General features: G+C 38.4%; 1 protein-coding gene across 1 annotated transcript in view; it reads right to left on the bottom strand.

Annotated features, from left to right (window-relative positions):
* The window catches only part of LOC134532937 (uncharacterized), a 429,205-nt gene extending 420,191 nt beyond the window's left edge, over positions 1–9,014 (bottom strand). The window contains exon 1 of the mRNA XM_063370011.1: positions 8,908–9,014. Coding sequence (XP_063226081.1) covers positions 8,908–8,917 — 10 coding nt within the window. The 5' untranslated portion in view covers positions 8,918–9,014. The remainder of the gene's footprint in view (positions 1–8,907) is intronic.
* Between the last annotated feature and the right edge of the window lie 16,906 nt (positions 9,015–25,920).

The following is a 25,920-nucleotide window of genomic DNA, read 5'->3' as shown; positions in this document are numbered from 1 at the left end:
TGGCCAAACAACTATTTAAACAATTGCCTGAGGACCAGCCTTATGTTGTTCATCGCCCTTGAGGATGGCTGCAACATGGCATCGTTATTTATATTTCTTTAGAAGTGGTCTCAAGCCCAAAAATGAAAAGGCCAAGAAGTATTTGAAAAAAAAATTGGCCTTAATAGTTTACGATCAAAATTGTGACTGTAAGTTTGAATTGCAATTCGTAAAGCGTCCAAAGCGTCACGGTGATCGTTCACGTGAAAGCTGCAGAAGTCACCTACCCGCATACAGAGCTGAGTCAGGCATGAGCGAGGCAAGCTCCACTGATCGCCTCATCGACCGTGTCTGGTGTTTCGGGAGAGAGAGCACTCAGCTCGTACGTGCCGAAGAGAGGACATCAGGTGCAGGACGGGTGACGGAGTCCGCCTGTGAGGAATATCTGCTGGTGAGGTAAGCGACAGGAATGCCTGACCCATGACCTTACAGACTCCTCACCTTTGCGAGTTGCTCATCCGAGCGGCGCAGACGGTGGCCGTGAAAGTGCGCAACTTGGCGATAGGTCAGACCAGTTCCCGGGACACAAACGAGAGTCGCAAGTTTAGCAGCGAATTTTTAAACACAAACTAATCATTTTATTTTCCCTTCCGGTAATAATTAGAGTGTTCATCTTCTCGCACCTGCACTTTTAAGATAAATTTTAGCAAAACAGTGCCGCGTGGCGATTTTACACAGCACGTTATCTATTCCGAAGGCTCTTTTTTTTTCGTTTGATGTTCAGTAGCAGATTTTCTCGCCAGATATGTACCGGACGTTATTTTCGATTTGTAAAAGGTACCTCAGTCGCGTGACTTTTCCCCCGCTATCAGGTATCTGTAGAGGACTTCTGAAAATGCACGACGGCGGTGGCGGAGGTCCAGCCCCCCAGAGGGGGCCCCCCGAGGGCCGCCGGGGCAACACGCCATCAGGAGCGAAGAGAAAGTCCCGTGGGCGGCGGCCGGGCGTCGGCGTCTCCGCGCTGGACGCTGGGCGTCGCAGCACGCTGTGACGTAGTTCAAGTCGCTTCTCGACCTCGCCACCGCAGTTTCCTGCCGCCCGAGACATGGAGGAAATCATGGGCGTACCCCAAATAAAAAGGCCCCTTGCGCTTGCAAAATAGTAACTGTGGAGTAGGAATGATAAATTTATCCCACCACCAACCCCCCCTTTTTTTTCGCCAATGGCGGAAATATAGTGCTTTACCACATCTGATGATGGTAAGTAAGCACAAATTAGAATCTACGCCGTTAAATAGTTACTTTCATAATAGGAAACTAATTTAAAGCTGTTTGCCACAACGCGAACACTACGCTTCAAACAGTGTCGTGGGCGTAAAAATAAGCTGAAGAAGAAAGAAACAGCTTCACCCGGGTATATGTCATGACGCAGACGTGGCCAAACGTGTTGCAGCAGCTACTCACTGCGCTGCATCCGGCACTTCCTGCATAAGATTAGGACCCAAATTGGTAGTGGCTATCCATCACAAGTGAATTTTACGTGTTTCCCTAGACTTTTTTTTGACAGGCGTTTCAGCAAAAATTTAGACTTAATACGTAATAAATAAAACAAACACGGTTTAAAGTGGCACTATACTAGCTTATCATGTATCAAAAATTATTTTGTTAATTTGGTAAAAATATTCACATATCAAAGTCTGGCATCTGTCAAAATAAAAGTCTCACTTCATCTTGAACAGAGTGTATTAATTTACTTCTATGAGTTTATTTTCGAAATATTTTTCTATGAAGATCTGGAACTGAAGAAACCCCGAATATCCATCTTGCCGAGTGAAGCAAAGAATGGTTATATACAAAAAGAAAAAAAAATAAGTAGGTTTGAATGACCTAAGACGGCGCACAGAAAGTTGAGGTGACTCGATGTTCATGTAACTGTGGGGTGGGTTCCGAGACATTCGGAGACCGACTCAGAGCTCATGAACTGAGTGAAAGATGGGCTCGAACTTACCCTCACTACACAGAAAAATAATCTTCTGTACTTTTACAAACGATTCCTTTGTAAACAAGTCATAAACAAATAGTTTGTAATACTACAAGAAAGATATTGTAACACTGTACAACACATAACTACTTTTTTCGAGATAATACTGAGAATTTTTCGAGTGTTTCATTAAAGCATTTTTTTTAACTTGGATAAGATAATCTAATATTCAACAATTTGACTTTATTTTGTTGTATCGTGCTTATTGTGAGCACAGTTAATACTGTAAATATATTCAGGGAACGGTTTACAAATAACTTAACCCTCGATTACTGCGAAAACTATTTTTTTAGTGATACATTGGTGTCATGTAAATTATCAACTTTAAAAATATCTGTAATTTTACATGAATATGTCTGTTCCATTCACAAAACAAATTACAGTGTACGTAACCACGACGTATCCGTGGATGCGGCCTCTAGCGTAGTGCTTGTTCATCGTGACAGAAAAATGAGACATCGTGTAAAATCAGCTCCATGCGATGTACGTTCATCTTAAGAGGCAGTACACGAGTTGCACTAGCTATACCACATTCATTTGAACCAAATGTCTGTTGCTCTATGAGGAGTTGTCTCAATTCCGGTGGTACTCCCACTTCACCCTCGGTTTCTGCAACCACATTGACTGGAGGGGTAGTAATAAAAAATTTGTAGTTTTTTTTAGTTCCTCTAAATTAGTTTTACTGGTCATGTCTGAAAACTGCATAAATTTTGGCAAGTAAAAACTCTTATTCCGTTGCTATCAACCACCCCAGTTTTTTTCCTGTGTTTCATGTGGCATGAACATGGCAACATTCTATGTTGAAGAACATTTTAACTTGTTTTTCGTTTCATATCGTTAGTCCCGCCGAGAAGCTCGTTAGTTTTGGAATGGACGAAATGTAAACTTTTTTTATACTAATTATAACAGGGCGGGGCAACCCACAATTCACCCGTGTTCATAAATCATCACGTGATGCTCACGAAAAGGATAGTGGCAGAGACAGCAAGAGGTAGAGAGATATCAGAAGTGAGTAGGAAATGCGAGTCAGCCATAGTTTATGTAAGGCCTGGGAGAATGGATTTTACAAACTTTAAGTAGACTACTTTTGAGTTCAAGTTTTCACGGATTTTCCCCTGAATTAGAGCTAACAATCTTAATTTGACACGTGCGTAATATGATACTTCTATAATACTAAATTACATAATTAAATAGACTGTATATTTCAAATAGTCTGAAAATTGCGTTACTAACGCACTAATATGGCCGTTTTCAAGTGACAAAAAATAGTCAAAAATATTCATATTGGGAAATCATTAAAAAAAAAAATTTAATTTCAAGTCAACGATATTTCTGTTCCCCAGAAACGCAATCCATTGAATGGGTCACAATGGAACACTCCACCTAATTTCAGTCCAATATTACCTGGCATAGTACTTATAACGGTATTTCATTCAACACGACTTCTTGGAAACATATTTTATTCAATCGTTGTCCCTTTCAAATATCTTAAATTGAATGTCTTTATTGTGTACGAAATTGGATTTGCGTTTGTTTTGGATCTGGAAATAATGTACGCATAGTTTGATGACATAAAAAAATGGCCAAGCTTTATAATTCATATGGAAGACGATAGTGGAACTCATACTCATTCTCGAACAAAATTTATTGTGTAGCATCTTACTTCTTGCTTTCTGTCACATTGAAACAAGCCTTTTTTGTAATTAGTTCTTTAATATAATTAATTGAAATTACGCTGTGATCCTTTTCTATATTTTGAGGAATATGCCAATGAAATTTCACTTATTGTGACCTCTCTGTTTTACATCATGTGCACATACATACCGTTATGTATACATACATCTATCTTTACATACACATATATAATATATACACATAAATTGAGCTTCCTATTGTCTGTAAGACCAAGAGTATACCACATGACGTCTGTGATCATTTGCGTCATTCCTGCTGTAATGTAAAGAAAGGGGAAAACTTCAATTTTAAATAGCTTTCGACAACTAAAATGAAAGTTCCGATTGATACATATTTTATATCTGCTCGAGTTCAATACATGTAAAAAATCTAGCTGAACGATAATGCACTTTCCATTATGTAATTTACACAACATTTGTGCATTAATAATGTACATCGACAGTTTTATGACAAATTTATATAAGGAACCAATGTTCAGTTGAATGACATTGCTTTTATACCTGTTAAAATCATTTTCGGAGCAAAAAGGTTTCACAATTAAGAGTGAGTGACATCAGAAAATTTTCGTAAGAACCTAAAAAGACTTTCTTGTTCCACGTGGTGTGTAAGAATGAGTAAAGTAAAATTTATTGCAATATCTACAAACGTTCAAAAACCCCACTTATGTAAACAGAGAGATAGCAGAGAAAAAGACATACAAAACATATAATTTTTTTTTTGTTGGCCTTGTATTGAGTTTGAGGGAGTAGAAAATCGCAGGGGACATTTTCACGCCGAAATAGGAAACCAATCCAAAACCGCGGCCTTAAGAAGACTGGTGCGGTGGTTTGAGAGAAGAAACTGACTCCTAAGGACAGCATTATAAGGTGACTACTCATTAAAAAATTTCACAAGGAAAGTCTTTAGAAACCAGATTCCAAACATTTTTTTTTTGTAATTTTGCAAGGGCTAGGTTAGATAAATAATTATCTTTTACATATTACACAGGAAGGTAATGTAAAATTTACAATTATATTTGTAGATTTAAAAGAAAATGTTTTGGAAACTAGTTTCCGAATAATTTCTTTGTAAAATAACTATATTCAACATTATAAGCTGCAATACAAATGTTTATATTCCATCAATATTTGGTAATTCTCTGCTTGACTTAAAGCTCCTGCTCCGTATGCGTAAAACTGATAATATAATTAAAATATGTGAAAGTGAACCATACGTTTCTAAAAGTGAACGTTCAAGTGATTCACGGTACGAAATGAACCTCACCCCAAGGTTGGCTCTGCACGCAAGGCAGTGAGCCGGCTGTAATGTTAGCCTAGTGTTGCGTGCAACTATTTTTAAACGGTGGACCTATAATTTTATTGATGTAAATTATTATGTCATTTGAATAGTTTAGCAGACTTTGGTAAGTACATTTTAAAAGATACATTTATAACTACGATGCAGAGTTTCAAAATATGGTTTACAAAAATTAAGTCTCAAAAGTTGGCATTTAAGTTTGGCTAATAACTTGTTTTATTATTTTTGTTGTTGTTTTGTTTTTCTGTCGTTTGATCAGACTACGTATTTTCACTGTGGTTTCCTGTAAAAGCGTGTATTTCAAACACTCTGCGGAGGAATTCCGACGGATCAAATAACACGATCTACCCGACTGAACACCTGCAGCCATAATATTAAAATTTGCAATCCCTAGCATCCTGATTACTCACTAAAGTACTTTATGAGTATAACTATTCCAATACAACAGCAAAACTTAAAATTATAATCCAAATTAAAAAAAATCACGTTCATTAAATGGATTTTTCTCCAACGTAATGGTACGAAGGAAGAAAACACGATAATTTAAAATTTTACTAATATTTCAGAGGTACTGCTGATGAATAAGTTAGTGCATTAAGTATCTAACTTTGCTAGCCTTTTTACGTAACATACGTATGCAAGCGGAAAAGGGGGAGGAGCGATAAATCCCTCTTTCCCGAAATGAAATTCGCCGTCCGCTCCTGCTAAAAATGTAAAACTATTTCGTTTAAGAAATTATTTAAAGGGGATTAGGTTCCCCCGTCTTAGATTTTTCCATCTTTTTACTTTAATTCTAATTTTGAGCTCTTTATCCCAATATGTTTTAGCATTTCAAGGTATAAATAATGTCTCCCAGGTCTTTTGTACCTTGTTGCAACCACCTATTTACGAACAGGCTCTAGTCTGTAAGCGTCGCGAGGAAATAACTTATTATTTCACGCGAATGACTACAACTATAATTATAACCACACCAGCTCACAACTGTTGACTTCAACAAGTATCCAAAGCCATATGCCATGTCGACCCAACAAATTTTGCACGGAAGCTTACTGCATATGGTACATAAACATGTTTGGAATTGTAGGATGCCAAAATAAAGCAAAATGACGAAGACGAAAAAATAATGTGTTCTTTTTTTCTTTTTTTTTCGCGGGTTAGTCAAAACGTTGGCCGCACTTCGGCCTAGCCTTGGAAAAGAAGAGCGGAATCGGGGAAATGAGGGGGAGGGAGGGTGACGCACTAGTGTTACCACACCGAGGGGCGGGTGCCTCATTATGCAGGCATCCCCGCACGCGGGGGAAATGCATTCCCGCCGCGCATGGCCAGCTTAGCGTGCACGGGACACTGCGAGGGACAGGTCCTCTCCCGCTGACATAACCTCAGCCAAACCTCACCCAGGGTGTCCACAAGGAAAAAAAATATTTCGTACCAACTTAGGCGAGAATAAAGTACTAGATTTGAAGAAAAAAAAAGTACTAAATTATAATTTGTTATGATTTTTAACAATTTAGGAAGTTATTATGACATTGCAATGCTCGAACTTAAATATCACACCACACACACATATACATTCCATAGTTTTTAAAAATAATTACGCTTAATAATAAAACATATTGTAGTTACTATAGTATTATTATATTAAAGAAAAATGTACTAGATATGTACTTGACCACTAATAAAGTTATAAAAGTACTAGATCTAGTACGAAAGTACTAACTGTGGACACCCTGACCTCACCGCTACAACTCAAGACATTCTGCGTTGTTTAACCGTTATGAAAACATTTTCCAACGTGTGCAACATCTTAGCTCTTTTTTTGTACGGCATTTGGTAGAGAGTAATATCGTCAATGGAACGGGAATGTGCGACCACGGTGCTGCCATCTGTGGCGGATGGCGCGAGCTAAAGTTCACAAAGCCAAAGGGAAACTTTATAGTATTAACTGATTGATGGACGTAAATACGTCAAAAAAATCATTTTTAAAAAAACATTTCTTTTATAGCTTTTGGGGGCTCCTCGCTGACTGACGGGTCTGTCTGGATGTACATTTTCAGCCATGTCCTTTGCGTCAGCCTCCCGAGGGCTGGCGACAGATTAAAAAAAAACCGCACTTTTACAAAATATACATTTCGAAACCTGTTGCTAAGAAGTACTACAAGAAGGTAACTTTGCACAGCACATGGCTATGGTTATTTTTTTTGCATTTATGAAATACGTTTTTCTAGATAATACTAAGCATCTCTCACAAAAATTGGTGCCTATTTTTTTTATATTTTAATCTATGTTTCTTTCAAGCATATTTTTTTTTAAATCACGAAAAAGATAACCAAAAAGTCAACAATTTGACTTTATTTTGTTTTATTTTGTTTATTAATTTGCGCAGTTAATACTTGGAAACCTATTCAGGGCGCTGTTTACAAACAACTTTTAACTATTGGAGGTTGATGGGGCAACGACAGAGCATTAAATACATCCGGGTGAGATTCCGAAACAAGTAGGTACGTATTACCGCGGGCACTTATTTTGTGCCGATACGGATGTTTTTCTCGCGAATGTACAAAATTTACAAAACATATGTTATTTTGCACGCTCGACGGGTTCTGACGGCGACGCGGGACGGAGGAACGTCTTCCCCCCTCTCTCTTGAGGACGACTGCTACTGGGGCGCTCTTGTCCGCGGAACCGACTCGGAGGGAAAGCGTCGCGATCGCGCGGTGATCCAGGTCGCACGACCGGTCCACGGGATCTCTCGCCCGCGTCGTCGTGTTTGTTGGGAATAAAGGGCAGCAGCAAGGTCGAGCACATCAGACACTTACGCAACGCGGAAAATTTATCTAAAAAAAAACATTACTAGGTAGCTAAGGCGAAATCATGGGACGTCACAGCGAAGAACTAACTAACAGAAGTTTCTCGAGACAAAAGTTAATTTTTTACGCAATTATTTTCCACGCACTAAACAGATCTAACTTAATTTTAAACGGATAATACTTACATAATTTGGTTGACGAGCTTCCCGAAACAAACGGAACGCTACATAGATTGCGTATTTAGGGAAATCTATGATGGCTTATCTAGTGCGAATAAGAGGGTATAGCGCGTAATATAATTAGCACTGCGAAACTGGCTTACCTAAATCGACTTTGACTGTAGTAGTTGTAAATATCTGGATATGCTCTGATCATGCTGCAAAGCAAATTTCTGCCCTATCTCAGACTGAATAACGCTATAAAGCGCGACGTGAAAGCCAAATATGTTGTTATGTAGTTCACTAGAAAAAAAATGAATATATTCGGTTAACTTCTTGATTATTACTTTTTTCTTTTCTTTACAGGCAACTGGAGCATACTAATCCACAAACTGTTTGAGGCTACAGTACGCTTACAATCAAACGTTTTTGTTTCAGCTGTTTAGAAAGAATAAGAAGCTCAAGAAAAGATTGTTAGAGATACTTCATTTTCCTTTTCTGTATCTGTTTGCAGACAGTTTGGGTTATTTTAGCGATCAACACTAGCAGACATGCTATTTATTTTATCATATTGGCACCGCGAAGAGGGAGGCTGAGAAACGCGACGAGAAACCAAGGAAGGAACGCCGTCGCTAAGTGAGCCCGCCAGCGCGTAGGAGGGGGCTTTCTCGCCGGCGACGCCGTCTGTTCTGGTCGAGTCGCCGTCCCGGAAACGCGACACCGCGCCAACTGTCGCGCTTTTCGGCGGGAAAAGGGCTCAAGGGAGTTGGCCAGCGGGGAACGAGGGTGCCTCCCTGCGCGTCGCAGTCGGAATGAGGCTCTGCGGCTGGACGATGAATAAAACATGACGGTCCGCGAGGAGCCTCCGGCAAGTGTTCCACGGGGAAGAAGAAGAAGAGGAGGAAGAAACAAAAGAACAGCGCGGTACTCACCAGTCGCCATGGCTGCTGGAGCCACGGCTGTCTCGTCCCGAAACCGCACTGCAGCGATGCAGTAGCGGGGCCGACACGCCGCAAGTCGAGAGGTGTTCCTCGCACTCCGTCTTCCGCCAGACTGGAGGTGCGCGCGCCCCTCCGCTCCGGCCGCGTGGAGCGGGCCCCCCTCTCCGGTGTGACGTCACCGCGAGCCCCGGCCGCCCATTGGCCCTCCGCGGCACCGGCCATGTACGCGGGCCCGCGGAGGTGTCGGAAACCCTCTGCAGGCCCGCCAACATCCGCCGGTCACGGACCCAGTGTTACCGCATGCGCGCCTTCTCCTGACTCCAGCACGAGCAGTTGCTGAACAGACATGCATTTCAAAATCATTTTAATCCTCGTCCTAACAACTATTCGCATAAAAATAACAAGAACTAATATATATTGCTTCGTTTAAAAATCGTTCCAAAGAACTCCACGAGTAATTGGGCACAAATATTACTGTCAAGTTTGTTTAATATACAGAATATCCATTAACAGTTTAATTTAGACTATTTACTACAAATCATTAATTAAATTAAAGGTAAACTAATCTAGTTTTTCTTACAGATTTTCATTATGTACATCTTTATTTATACGGCACACATCCAACTTAAGTAAAGTCCAATGCTTCCCACACTTTGGTTAACACGTCCGTAGTAATGGAAGCAATAGCGTCTTCAAGTCTGTGTCACAACTCTGGCAAATCATTGAAGTGCAAAGGAACAACGTACGCCATAGTAATCTGGCTTTAAATCATGCAGCAACTGTAACCGTATGGACGCATGTGCAGACGTGTTCGAAAAACCTTCCACGGTCGTCTTTGAAACCTGAAGTTCAAGACTTGCTTTCCGATCAGATTTCTGAGGACTACGCAGGTAAGATGCTCTGACACGGTCAACATCCTGTACAGACACTTTTGGTGGTCTTCCCGTGCTTTTTCCTTTACAAAAACATCCGGTCGTTTCGATTTGCCTATACCATCGGCGGAAATTTTTGCCACACGGGGGATCACAATTAAACTTTTAACGAAACACACGTTGAACAGAAATTACAGATTCTCCCTTTACTCTTTACTCTCAGGAACCGCCATTTTTTCGTAGGTGGCGCTGCAAGCGGGAAAACAGCAAAGCAGATCTCGCGCATGCGCTTGTATAAAACTATTTGAGTTACTCTTTAATTGTGACCTTGAACCAACACTCTACTACACTTACAGTTGATACTATTTAAAATTTATAATTGGGACATTCTTTTGTGGACATGCTGTTCTTGAAAAGGAAACTAAAAAGATATAAAAAGTAATTTTACATTCGTGAGTTTTAATTTAATTTTATTATGAGATAATTGCAACTTGGTATCATATATCGAATGCCATCATAATGGCCGTGATATTCGGTCAGACAGAATAGTTGATGTGAAAATAGCGTTTCGTAGGTAAACTGAATCTGCGGAGTTCCTGCGAAAGTTTAAAAAATTGACACGTGCATTTTACTTATAAGTGTATGAAAAAAAACACAGGTTATCAGAAGTTTGGTGTCACATTCAGACAGCAGAAATACATACAATAAAAAAAAAAGTAATGTTCAAACATGTTACGCCGAGACTTGACAGCTTTTAGAACCCTCGGTAGCAAAATTATTTGTGATATGGCATATATATATATATATATATATATATATATATATATATAATTGTTTGTATTTTTTACTGAGACGAATGCTGATTGTTATTTTCATTGTCAGCAAAACTTCAGCAATATCCATGGCATATTTTAAACCCTGAGCCCAGACATCAAGCGCTCACTTTATTATGCAGATGTTTTCTTAGAAAATCTAGGCGCTTGTATCTCCTGAATGACTGATAGCTTCACGACTGAAAACCAGTCTTTAAAGTTTTATCGTTTTCTTCAGGAGAGGGTATTCCTTAACTTTGAAAGATTTGTGCAATGGGGGTGCATGACTTGATGTAGGCTTTTGGACATACGCCATTGCTTAGCACATGTATGTCTGCAGAAGAAAACTACAATCAAACACAAATGACAAAAAACACAAATTAAGCAAAAATTGCTGTTGTCAGGGTTTAACGCCACACAATATTCCACAACAGGAATATGGTCAACAAACAAGGAAAAAACAAAGAAAAATGGACTAACAGAACTAAAAAAAAAACCCACAAATGATGACAGCACAAATGTTTGTGCTTTCATCATTTGTGGGGGTTTTTTAGTTCTGTTAGTCCATTTTTCTTTGTTTTTTCCTTGTTTGTTGACCATATTCCTGTTGTAGAATATTGTGTGGCGTTAAACCCTGACAACAGCAATTTTTGCTTAATTTGTGTTTTTTGTCATTTGTGTTTGATTGTAGTTTTCTTCTGCAGACATACATGTGCTAAGCAATGGCGTATGTCCAAAAGCCTACATCAAGGTATTCTTTAAAGTATATGTAGCTTACCAACCAGCTAAAAGCCACTCACGTCACTAGAAATAGGGTGTTGAAGAGCTACAGCAGTGATGCAGTTCACGGTTGCAGTTACGATATGGGGCGAAAATATTTAATACAAATCATTCAACGGAACAAAAAAATATATAATCGGTTTGTTTTCATGGCAACACAGAGTTATGGTTGATATCCCTCCTTCAGGCCATTTGAGGCTTGTAACATTTTGAGATTAATTATGTAGGAAAAATACGGGTTTCAAACTATTTTCTTTTTGTTGAGATTAGCGACTAGCTCGCGATGCCTTACCTATCATTATGAGCAGAAATAACGTTTTTCAGAGTTGTACCAAATGTAAAATTGATGGCGGATCCTAAAGCTTGAAAAGGAAATAAATGAATGATAAAACTATCTCCCCCCCCCCCCTCCTTCCCAGGAAACGTTATTTTATTCAGCGCACGTGGAGATCAGAATCAATCTCACCAATAAGGTACTAAATACGACGAAGTCTATGCATTGAGAAGCATGTAACAGACCGACAGATGAAGAGCCGGATGTGGATGAAAATTTTACATTCAATAACGCTCTCATTAAAAAAAAACTATTGAAGTGAAACTTCATTTCAACCGGTACCGGTCAACGTTATTAGACCATAACGATAAAAGTATAACGTTTAGAGAGTAACAAAAAGTGAAACGAAAATTTTTGTATCACATTAAAGCCATAAAATTGGGTATATGCTGAAAACAGAGATGACAGTAGCAGCGCTCGATTGTATGATTGTGTGCACTTGCGTAGCCTACTCGAGCAAATGTATACGTGCATACTTGCGCACTCGCATACCTTCACACTCGAACACATTCTTATCCACTCGCACACTTGTAATATCACCTGTGCGCTTGTATAGTCTCACATTACTGGAACACGTATTTCAAACATTTGTGCACTCTGCAAAATTTCCCATCCCTCTGTCTGTGAAGTTTCGCTTCTAACGCGCGTGGCGGCCACGTGAATGCACACGCGAGTGACGTATTGCTTCAATGTCGTAACGCAGGGACGTTAAGGTCGGGTTTATAAACTACGCAAGACGCAATACCGCAACGCAAGCATTGTTCAGCTTCCAACTTTCCAGCATTTTAACTTGCGTTCCTGACGGTCACATTGGAAGTGAAGTGTTCCAAAAAAAAAATTGTAAAGACGCAGATGTAATGTGCATAGAAGGCCACGATGTTGTTATTATAAACACGAGGTTTACGGCGAAAGAAAAATGGCACTCATATCAACGGGGAAAAAAATGACTTATCGCTGAAATTTTCATATATTTACGTGATTCACGAGAATGAACGAAAGAAGCCCGGAGAAGAAAATTATTGTATTCTGCTGTTTTAAAATTTCAAGTTGTCTAGTTGATGACGTGGTGCGTCTTACGGACTTGCGAACAACAGTGCTTTTCTTGCGTTGGTTGCGTGTTGCATCCCTCGCTTGGCTCACGAACCCGGCTTAGGGGGTAACGCACCACAAAGCCGAAATGCCAAATTGACCACAACGCCGACAGCTAGAAAACTGCTGTGTACCACAACGCCGAATTACCACAACGCCGAAATACACTAACACCGAAAAATGTCATTGCAGGACTGACACAAAGGTTAGGTTAGGTTAGACTAGGTTAGGTTAGACTAGGTTAGGTTAGACTAGGTTAGACTAGACTAGGTTAGGCTAGGCTAGGATAGGCTAGGTTAAGTTAGGTTAGGTTAGGTTAGGTTAGGTTAAATTTGATTGTGGTATTTCGGTGTTAAGGTACATTTAAGAAACACACACAAATTCATTCAGTTGTTATTTCGGCGTTGTGGTACACAACATTTTTCTAGCTGTCGGCGTTGTGGTCAATTTTGACATTCGGCGTTATGGTATTTCGGCGTTGTGGTAACGACCCGGCTTAGGGCAGTCGGAGGGCCCCCCTCCCCCTCTCCCACCGTCCGCCGTAGAGGCAGGGACGTGTTGTTTGAAGAAGTCCCCGCCTGTCTGCTCTCGGGCGCCACCGCCACAGGCAGGTCCACAGACACGAGGCGAGGTGCACCGACTCCAATCATGGAGTCAGGAGAAGCAGTGGCGTAGCCAGGATTTGTGTATGGGGGGTGTTAAGAAGCATGCCCCCCCCCCTCCCCCCGTATTAAAGCGACCGGGAAAATTTGGATTTTAAGGTGTAAAATAGTGCTATTTTAGCAGTTTTCGGTACTTAAATTTAAATATTGTAATGGTAAAAATGTTATTACTTTTAATATGAAATTTGTTTAAGTTATGAATAAGAAATTAATTAAAGATTTGGTGCTAAGGTGGGGGGGGGGTTGAACCCCTAAACCCCCCCCCCTGGCTACGCCCCTGAGGAGAAGTCAGGGGACGGCATGTTGTGACGTAGCTGAAGTCACTTTTTGACCTCGCCAACACCATTTTGTTCCACCCAAAACATTGCGGGAAATGGCGCTTGATAACGTCTGATGATGATGATGATGGTTAGTAAGTATGAATTGGAATCTCCGTCACCTTTGTCAACAAAAAAAAACTGTTTACACAACGCAAACGCTAACTAAGCTTCAGCCAATATTTTTTACGTGTACGTAACAAGCATGGCGAAACAGTTAGTTGAAGGGAAAAAACGGCTTCACCCATTTACCATGTATATTCATGCAGACGGGGCCACTCCCTGACTCAGATACACACCAGACAGCTCTAAGTTTTTGGTGTGAAAACCCGAGGTTGTTGTCACGCCTGTCTGATATATGACAGGTCCAGTATGAATTTAATACACGTAGTACCAACATTATGACAACGAAAACCACTTTATTTTCTCATAAAAAAAACCTTTTTATAATTAATATAGAGATTCAATAAACCTCCAATACCCATAATTTGTTAAAAAAAAATAAGTTAATAATGTTTGGCAATACAAGTTTGTAGTCACAAATCTTGCCGCTAGGTTATTTTTCACACTCTCGCCTGTGTTGTAGTATACAGCTGTCGGGTGTTAGTCGCTAATGTATTTAGACTGACATTTTTCTACTCACGTGCTTTTCACTGGTCTACAATTTCACTCTACAAAATCATCAAATTATTTTCACCGTGTTTTTTTAAGTCATACGCTTATTTTTTTCTCAAATTTGATATACAATGGGTTATGTCAAATAAATACCTAAATTAAATTGTTTACACAATTTTATCATTTTATGTATTTATTACGTAGACTTATTAATATGGAATCATATTTTCATTACTCTGTTAAAATCTGCATTCTTTTAGTTTTGTGTTTAGGCCCATAACTATTGAACAGCGAAGTTTTCTAGCTTTACATCACTTTTCAGACTTCTCTCTTTCCAAATACGTTAGTCTGCGAACCGGCAGCTGGTGACTTGCTATATATTCACGTCTCTACTAGGGAAATTGTGTAGATGTTGTTAAAAAATTTTTGTTATTCAGTTATTAAAATAAGCATTTCCTTTGAGAACACTTGTTACATCAAAAATATTCCCTCAAAACACGTCTCAGTAATCTTCTAACACAACAATTCTATGTAAATAATGTCATTATACCTATATTAGTTTATCGTCTGTCTAATTAGCGATCCTCGGTGATTCCATTTTTTGTCAACATTTTCTTTTTCGCGTAGAGTTTTTCAGGATTATCTTCTGCATGTATTGTACAAACCCACAAACAATAAATTTTTACATAGAACACAAATACAATTTTAGGTCTGTTTTACAATGACACGGAAACGGAGACGGTTCACGTAAACGCAAACTCTAGAGGTCTCACGAGAGGATTAGCAAACATAGTATTTTTCAAACAAACTTTTATTGTAATATTGCATATTATTTTAATGTATAGAAACAAAAATCGTATTAGAATAATACGGAAAACTCTGGCCAATTAGCTCTGGCGAAGCGCGAGACACTTTACTGCATTTCTTTCAAGCTATTTTACACTCCACGCCGCTAGATGCCACTACTGTAAACTAGTTTCACGCACTTAAAAACGTAGGCCAGGTTCGCTGACATCACTTGTCTCGTGTATTTCTTACCAGTTTCCCATATTGTCCCTATTACAGTCTTTGGTAGAAGACTTCTTTGTCTTGCCTTGGTATTATTGATTGATAATGAAAATTGATACTTAAGGGTGGTGTGGTTTACATATCATTACAATTAGTAGTAAGGTTGGCGTGACGAGTTATGATTTGCTAATCAAACCGACGATACGTGGTTTCTTTGCCGGGCAGAACATAATTCCCCAACAAGACGCAGGGAAACGGTTCAGTCAGGCCACAACTGCCCGGTTCGGGTCGGACCTGCCAATCATTACGGGATATTTTCTTAAACACAGCGTGGCGCAACCAACCATATCCCGGACCAGTTTCCACGCAGTCGACTCAGTGATTTCATGCGAATACATTACTGTGGATATCGCCTCGTCGTTCTGTTTCCCTTCGCTTAGCAGTTGTTCTCTGCCACACGGCGTTCTTAAGTTGCTCAGCCACTAGTACATTCGTGAAGAAATATAAAATTGTTTCTATCCTTCAATAACGACTAATACACCTATAACGTGATTTTCATTAACATGAGTTCGAAAACCACGTAAGCCATAGATGCGTGTTTCTTTTTGAGAAGTAAATTTAGACAGGTCACTAACTTCCTCTTGCATACCCTGACACTCTACCCAAGATAAGTGAAGGAGTCAAAAATGTTGTCTAAACATTATACAGAATTGTTTTGATTCTAACAGGATACCAACAAGAACAAACGAAAGTCAGACAAAATATTTTCTGCAAAGCTCTGAACACTGGTAAACATTGGGAGGCCCCAATAAAACATAAAGCATATCACTTCAAAATAACATAATTTTTTATCCGAATGTGGCATACCTCCAAATTGTTAAAGTGATGATTAGTAATTGTTTTATTAAAGAATCACCATTTTAGCCGAATATTTTTATAACTTCCTTGTGAAATTTTGAAGTGTCCAGACACAGTTACATCATCTATTATTATATTTTTTAAGTTTTCTACTTCAGCTATAAATATAAAAATTTTACTCTTGTAAATTGTAATGCTTATTAGTGATAATATAATGGACTAACTCTTTGGAAAAAAGAATAATAAAGTATTAAGTAATTTTCAATTAATTACCCACTCTCTGAGTCACAGGTAAATAATGTAAACCTAAGCAAAGAAAGTGAGTGTGAAGAACGTATACCGCATAGATTTAAGTTCGTGTTTTCGAGATCAGTAATCCTTTAGCTATTTAGTTAATCCGTAAATTTTGGTTGCAGCTATGATATATCATATTTATGAATTTTGACTTAACTTATCTTCATCAACAGCTAGTCACCACATTCAATAATATTGGTTTGACAGTCACGTATTATGTTCATTGGTATAGATTTCTTTTACCACAGCAAAGTCTATATTCACCTGAGAAAAAATGTCTTAATCTGGGCAGAAATAAAAAAAACACGATTGTGTGATTAAGTCAGCTGTACATGTTCATATGAAAAAAAAAATCTGTACGTAATGATTTCTCTTGAACATATCCCACAATCTAACTGCACAAAATTTTTGAGGAACTGATTTTTTTTGTACGTTATTGATATCGCGTTAGTTGATTTGTATTGCAAATGCGTGCAGTCAGTTTTTTTCTAATTGATACAAGATTTGAACTTATTGTTTGTTAAAACTTTTGACTTAAGCGTTTTCTATGCCTGTATTATAGTTATGTATAAATACCTTTTTTGTTGTTTTAGCACGGATGATACACCTGAAAATCCAGTTGTATGGCCTCTACGAAAATAAAATGTAATTTAAAAAAATCGTTAACAAAAAATAAATTTGACATTAAAGGAAAAAAACTATTTACTAGTGATAATTAAATGTTGTGTTGCGACCACCAAGAGATATTTGGCAGGAAAAAAAAATACATAATATTTATTATCTGTGGCACCCACAAAACTGCTGTTTCAGTGATTTAAGGTGGCCGCCTACCTGAACACACACACAGTGTACAGAGCTTCAGAAAAACCACGCGATTTGAAAACTGCTTAATATATCCGAGTGGTGTCTGTTTACTAAAAGCATTCAAGAATGCAGTGAGGGTGGATCGGTAATCCTAGTTCCGAATTTCGTTTTTAAAATGTATTTTCAGGATAGTGAAACGGCTAAAGTAAAACACTTGTTTTTAGAATAATATTCAGACATGAAACGCCCGGTACAGATTCAAGAAGGCACCCAATGGCCTTGCATTACACCTTTATCTTCATTTCTTCCCCATATAATCTTATGGTTACCGCTCAAACGTCGTAGTTGCCCTATGCACGACGAGAAGATTGCGTGCCAGTTCAGAGCCTTGGGCTTAGAGGCGATACCACACTAGAAGCACCAGCGAGCGTCGCACTTATCATCCCACCTCACTGACACTAGGCGGGCCCCTTAAATACTTTCACTTACATTGAAAAAAAAATGTATTGTATGGCTGTATGGCTGTTTGGCTGGCAGTATAGTTGCTTCATATGTAATTCAAGTTAAGTACACCAATCTTTTGACTAAAAAATGCCTAAAATTTAATGGAATGTGTAAGTATTAACATTTTTGACATTCTTGCTTTCCTCTTTTTGTTCATCGGTTTTCGACCTTACGCAATGTTTATAATGTAGTTCTTATGTCCACCTTCACATCGAATCAGTCATGGCTGGTAAGAGATGACGTTTGACAAAGACTTTTGAATATTGATGAGGGATGAAGATCAGACAAGCGTTTCACCTTCCTTTCAGGTCGAGGTATAGTCAAGTCGTACCAAAATGAATTAGACTCTTGAAAAATATCCCATCCCGTAAAAACAAAAAATTAAAAAAATTAAAAATTAGCCAGGCTTAGCATACATTTGTTTCAGTCTAATCACATCAATATATGTAGTTTAATATTATAACGAGTTATTGTTTGAAATAAAACACTAGGCTCTTGTTTTCACTGTTTAGACATTCCCATTCGCTGGGAGTACTAAGCAAACAACATCCTACCACAGAGTTAAGTCAGAGTAGCTGAACCAATATTGGACTAATGTCTAACTACAACTGAGAAAACAAGTAAAAATGAATAATTGCAACTAAAATTTGATTTTCTTAGTAATCTAACAATATTTACAATAACGTTACCAATATAAAGCTGTATCATACACCGGGGTTATTTTCTTGTCATATATATCTTGAATTTGTCAGATCAAATAGTTTCTCACTATATTGAACGTTTTTTTCGAGCTGTAATTAGTCACGCCATTAATAATAATTATGAACACTTCGTGACTATTTACCGCCATTATATAACATTAAGGAAACATCTGATGATAAAATTCGAGAAGAAACATGAAATTCAAGAGGGTTATCGTTATAAATTTACAGGAAAAACCTTCAAAAAAATAGTAAGTAATGACAAGAAAATGAAAATGCCAACATGACGCATTAGACCGAACCTTAAGTAAGCGCTAAGAAACTCATGCTCAGGAAGAAGTACTTATTCGTACTGAAGGTGTTTACCACGGCACTGTGTACATTATAATTTTACTGCGATGATTCATTTTCAAACACGCATTAAGGACAATCTTCACCTTGGTTTTTTTCTTCTTCCCCCCAGAGGATGACGTACGAAAGTACTACTTGCGGCTCTAAAAACAATTAGGCATCCGAGCGACGGCCTTCGTTAATCGACAGAACAGCTCCCGTGTGTCTTGGCAAGGGGAGGGAGGAGCACAATGAGACAGGCAGTTTCCAAGGTGAACGGAGTGTCGGCGCAGCTACCCACACGACAGCTCTGGGCATAGCCGGCTGCCTGGGGCCAGTGTGCGCCGGCGCGATGTAGGACGTGGCGTGGAAATTAGGGGTGCTGTCGTAACTTAGCAGCCCACAACTTAGAAACACACATCTTAGATACGCACAAGATTGTTATTTCATCTTATTTTATCTTTCTTTTTTTTTTTTTTGCATATGATCACAGGACTTATCTACGTACTTGTAATGTAAAAAAAAGTGCATTAAACGTGGGAAATAATTATATTTCTCAGAGATGTGTATCTTGATACATACTAAGAGATTCGTGACGAATTGGAATAAATTAAAAATCTCAATGACTTTATTTCAATGGTTTCCTTGACCATATTTTTGTCTTAAATGCATTGCGCCGCACTCATGTGAACTGTGCTCTGCGGCCTGCGGCCACTAGACATCGGTCAAATGCTGCAAGCGAGCGCGCTTCACATGGCTCCGTTTTTTTTTTCTTCCCCGCAACATTATAATTACATACGTGAAGTTATGAAGATTTCGGGGGTTGAATTTCCCTCCCCCCCCCCCCCCCATTTTTTTTTTCAACAATGCGTACGCCCCTGCAGTGTAATGTGCTTTCAGATAATTGCGCGAAAAATGACTGTCCCTAGCAATTAGAGCCTTGATGTATTTATCAGTTCGTCAGGAATCACCTTGCATGCTCGCTGCGCGCTGATGACGCTGAACACGGCAGGTTGCCAGCGAGCGTCGCGCGCTGCTACCCGCTCCGCCTGCCCCCTGCTGCTGCCGCGAGCCGCTGTTCTCTCGCCAGCTCCACAGTCCAGGCGCCCCCCGCCAGCGTACTTACAAACCCTAGGTTGACTCGCGTGCAGGCCCTCGAAGCGCGCTGGGATTGGACGCGGCACTGGCGGGGGAGGAGGTCTAGGGTCACCGAGGAAAGAGGGTCGCGCTCTGGCGAATTAAATGTTGTTTTGAGCTTGGAGGGGGAAGGCGAAGAAAGATGCCGACATGACGTGGCTAAAGGACACAAAGCCAGAGTAGGCTTGAAAAAAAAAATGAAAGTTAACAAATAGGTTAGGGCGAGCATGTATACTGCTGCAGATTCTGAAATAGACTTAGAAAATATTATTTCAGAAGACTCCGACGGTGCCAAATTCAAAATGATTAACAATGAAATAAACGGTGAAGGTTTTAGTTTGGTGCTATTTCCGAGACTGAGGAAACTAAATGCGACAGAGATTTGAAGTGAGAAATGCGATTTTTAGTTGAAGAGTTTCTCAGACGTTACTATACCAGATTGCATTTTTTGAATAATTTTAAATTAAAAAAAGCAAAATTTGTGGTTTAATTTTATATAGCATATTACTGTTCAAACTAATAATTATATTTTATCTGTCTTTTAAAGTGGAAATGATTGAAAATCTATTGATAAACAAATGTTACATAAATCTGCATGAAAAAAACAATATTCTCAATTACTTTTATGATACAGACAATTCATATATAATTTACAGTTTATTTAGGCATGTTTTGACGTGAAACCGTCTAATAAAACGATGAACGCCGGCTGCACGCACGATAAAGTGTCCCGTAACGCACATTGTCCCACTACGATGTGTCCCGTTACGCTCATTGTACGCTTGCGCCGCATCTCTCTTCCACTCGATTGTAACAACCATCGATTTTACTTTTCAATCATGTTCTCGTCGTTTGAATTATTAATATTATGTAATTTAACGATCGTCCACCGATTTTCAGCACAATCGGTATGGTTATTTAAAAGTAATGTTGAATTTTCAAATACGTTTTTGTACGAACAATGATGTTTTACAGTTACACATAATAATTCAAATTACACCCGGGGTCTTTTGCACAATGTTTTAAAAAAAATATTGTAACATTATAAATACGTTTGGTGTATTTGGGATGCGTATTTGTTATAAAATCGTATTATAAAAACAAAATAATATTATTCCCCTACGGTGCTTCCATCTACGGTGACGGACGCGAACCGAACGAATCGCGATATCTATCCGCGTCCGCGGCAACCAGGCACTCGTTAATACATATTTTCCTTTGTTTATCACGAGGGGCGTTATTATTAATGAATTCTAAATAAAATTTCGTGCCCGGGGCCACAATTGCATATCATTTTGAGCACTGGAAGACATAAAAACGTAAAATATTCTCGACGAATTTTAATCTCGGCCCCAGCACACCACGAGCGTCTGGGTTCGAGATTAAAGCCGAAATTCTTTCTTAAACTTACTAATACTTATTTTATTAACTGCAAGGGCATTTTTATTAAATTCTAAGTTTAATTTCACGACGAACAAACTTCGTCATTAAATGTGTAATTGCGAAAACGCGTAAAACATTCTCGACGATCTTGAAATTAAATAGCAAACATGTATAAAAGTTATAGTTAAAATAATATTTTCGTTAAAGTAATAGACATATTTGAATTAATGAGTGCAAATAAAAGTAAATTTATCAATTAAATTGTAGATTTCATTTCACTCCTTCTTTGTATCCGTACAAAATAGTGATAATTCAATTTTATTCATAAAAGTATGCAATCATTTCATCAATGTTTTGCTATGACGTTGTCACGTTAAACTATCGTCCCTAAACCGATGTTACAGACAACCAATTTTTTTTTTTTTTTTTTTTCAATTTTTATCTGTTTAGTTTCATCGTTGAGTTATTCTGTTTTCCGTTGTTTCTTTGTAAATGGAACAGAAATATTCATGTAAACTTACATATTAGTTAAATTGTACATTTACATGAAAATAACTATATCACTACAAATAGTGTTACCATTTATGATTTGTCCCAGTACCTCCAATATTTAGTTATTTTCAAACAGTTGTTTGAATAGCTTTCCAGTATTAGTTGCGCAAGTTAAGCACGGTAAAAAAAAATAAAAAGCCAGAAGTAATAGAAAAATAGTTATCTTTTCTGTGGCTTTAAAACCAAATAACTAAAATGTTTATACAATAACTTCATGTTTGTAAGCACACACGAAACTACAGTAAACTCGTGGAACAACATCATGTCAGTGTTCAGAAGACTGCAAGTATTCGCTCTACCACTCTGGTTCTGGGGTAGAGCGCCTGCCTTGTGACTTGTAGGACCCGGGTTCGCGCCCCGGCTCCTCCAAGGCGGATTGCCCAGACGAAATGGTGGCATTTTCTCTGGTAGGAATACAATCCCTTGTAACAAGTCAGGCTACCAAAGAAACGGTGGGTGGAACAGAAAAAAACCTTCCAGGTGGCTTCCAAATGGGGAGCCCGTTTCTTTTCTTGGGCTCCCCATGCGGTGGCCATTCCGGGGGTTTCTCCGGGGGAACGGAGTTTTGCAAAAATTATATATATATATTAGTTTTGTAGCATTTTAGTTTTTAGTAACTGTAGCTTTATCATTTCAACATGTTATAAATAAAGCTCAAACAAACATTTTGCTTTTTAGTCAGAACGGTAAATTTTATCTTTGAATTACATGTTACATTGCTGTAGATATCTATAAAAACTCTTTTTTAACTAGTTATATTTCTGCTGCTATGTCTGACAGAAAAATTTTTGATGAAGTTCTTGATTTGTGGCCCTGTTAATAAAAACAAAATAAAGACAACTTTGAATACGGAGTGTGGTGTAATTTATACGAAGATACAGTTATCTAAGATACAGTTATGTAACGCTTCGTTTATTTTAATAGTATTTTTTTTTAAACTAAAACTTGCGTACATTTTCTTTAATTTAAAACAGTGCACAGCGGAGATACAATGGATGACAGTTTTTTGGCTGCCAAATGTTCTCTACTACCACAGAGTGCCTACTTATGTACCTAGTGAGAGGAAGCATAAAATATTTATTTTCTACTAAATTAAATTATATATTGTGAAAAAATTAATGAAGCCTATTATGGTTTTTAAAGAGCCAGGAGTTGGCTACATAATAACCGTAGGTTTCAATTAAAAATCTCGAAATTCCTAGGGAAAGCGCCCTGTAATCACATGACCCTCTTGGCGTCCAGGTAGCTCACGCTAAACTCGACCAAAGGGAGTACATGGAGCTAACGGACTTAATGACTTCAGCCAAGAGCTTGTTGCGGCGAACGACTGTGGTAAGTTTCCCACATATTCACATGGGACAAAATGGGTGCCCTATAAAATACAGCTACTTAAAATTAGCTAAGTTTGAGATGGTAGGAAGGCATCCCATCATCTATGTAAGGGATGGTATAGGATAGCAGAAAATTAAATAATAGTATAATGACTACCACTTCATCCTTCGATAAACGCTTTTAAGTAATAACTTTCATACATTGAAATCTCCTTCTTATTTGAACTTTTAGTAGATTGAGTCTGTTTTATGATGTTTACATGCTAAAAGTTGAACTAACTGACTACTAATTTGCTTTCGGTTTTATTTCATGGCTCAGTTGAAATTAAATAAATCCCAAGTGCATAAAACTTTTCTGGCTCTACATAAAGCAAATATGTATGTACAATTATTGGCTAACTAGGGTCTTCAAATAATAAACTGTTACATTTAAACACTTGTGCACACAAAAATCAACATTAATGTTTGTATTTGAACATAAACTTTACCAATAACTTCACATTTCTGTCGCTACACATTATTTAATAATCGTTATGCATACTATTTATAATTTTTAATAAATCCTACAGACACGTTTGAGACAAACGTGGTTTTTAAAAAAAAAGAACACCAACCTGAAGGTGTGATATTTGTTGATTTTTACCTTTACTTAAAAACATTAGTAAAATATTTTTCTTAATACTTAAACATTGTACGAGTCAAATTAATCAGATTTAGAAAGTAACATTACAGTTTGCTTACAAGTCCCATTATTAAAAAAAAAGAATGAGACTTTTAGTACTCGCCAGCGATGACCAGCAAATTCATGTATTCTCATGCAAATACACATATAATTCGAAACTTGGACACGAAATTTAACTTAGACTTCTATGCCAAGCGTAATAAATATACTAAAATTTGGTTTTCAACTACATTTCTGGACACAAATCACACGCAGTTTCCGCACCCGCCGCTAGAATTCGCTGCCGGATTAGCTAGTGAGATTCATTGAATCATTTTATTAGCAGACAGAAATTGGACCTGATTTTCGACCAGGAATTTCACTAAAATACTCCACATATTGATGAAATTCATTAAACAGTTAATACTATAAAGTTTCCCTTTGGCTTTGTGAACTATGGTTCACACCATCCGTCACTGATGGCAGCACCGTTGTTACACATTTCCGTTACATTCGTGAAATGACTCCTGTCGTATACCGAGAGCTAAGATGTTGCACATAAAAAAAAAAAACTAATAATTATACATCAACCTTGAATGTGGATGACATTATGATGTTGGAATATGCGGAATCGCTCGTGCGCAACAAGCGCAGTGCAGGCGCTGCATGCTCTACGGTAGAGCGAGAGGCGCAGAGCACGGGGCATTACGTCACCGGCCGGGATGCAGGAGCGGGCCGGTTAAATGTCAGCGCATATTGTGCCACGGCCGCCCGACTGGCCAGCACTTTCCTTTCCCAACGAGCCTCCGATGAAGTGTCAGCGAAGCAACACCTCTCTTCCAGACTGATTACCTGCGGGCTGAGAACTCGGCGCACAGCGATTCAAATTTATACATGGCCAAAAATTTTAAAAATGCACAAACATAATAACTAGTTTAAAAGAAACCGTCCAGCACCATGATAAATGATTTATTTTTAAAAAAGAGAAGGAAAAAATTGGAAACATTTGAGATAGCTCAGACCAAACATAAACTTTTGAATGTGTGACATGATGTCAATCATATTTATGTTTATCTGTCCAAATATTTGATGGACAAAATTGGAAGCAATTTGCCGTCCGATATTTCCCCTCAAACTCTATTGTCAAATATGTTAGAGACAAATATTTGACAGTACCGCCGCAGCCACTTCTAGCTTCGAACTTTATTAGAGCTAGGTCTTTTTTTTTTTTGTTTGAAATCATACTAGAACTGCTAAGAAGCATTACGAATTTAGTTTTGGAATCCCTGCTGTGATACGAGCCTTGGGTTTTACCCAGGAAAATGTGAGGTGACTAGCAAATTCACTGTTTATTTAAATTACGATGTTATGGAGGGTTTTAATTAAATCTTGTTAATTAATTTTATTTTTGAATGTTTGTAGATTAGTTAATGTGGGTTATTCGATGGGTCTTGCAACGAGAGAGATTTATTTAAGATGTTGTTTTAGAGATATTTGCCATAGCTGGTTACACTGCATGGCATAAGAAACCTTAACGGACAAAATAAAATGAATATGCAGACGCACAGAAAACAAGTCGAAATCATCCTGGGGGCGGGAACAGATCTCGGTTCCAGAAACGTCGCAACTGTTTTGTCTTAGGACTCCTACCTGTGTTCGTCGGTGCTGTCGTCGTTGAGGTGGCCAGACTAGATGTTTAGTCACAACGCTGGGTTCACCTTGCGTCTATTGCGTCTTGCGTCTATGTTGCACAAATTATCTGTTTGGTATCATCGTTGGATTAGTCTGTCAATAGTATATCCAAGGTCTTTTTTTGTCTTTATTTACTGTTCTTGTTGAAACGTTGTAAACAGTCAACCGTTTACAGGTTGATTTCATTATCTCATGTTTATTGTAAATTAATTATTACATTTAAATATGGATTTGTATTATAAGTTGTACCAGCAATCACACTAATATG

This window comes from Bacillus rossius, chromosome 6 (genome assembly GCF_032445375.1).
Source record: "Bacillus rossius redtenbacheri isolate Brsri chromosome 6, Brsri_v3, whole genome shotgun sequence".
Lineage (NCBI taxonomy): Eukaryota > Metazoa > Arthropoda > Insecta > Phasmatodea > Bacillidae > Bacillus > Bacillus rossius.
The sequence above is the reverse complement of the archived record's forward strand: the minus strand, read 5'-3'. Positions and strand labels throughout refer to the sequence as shown.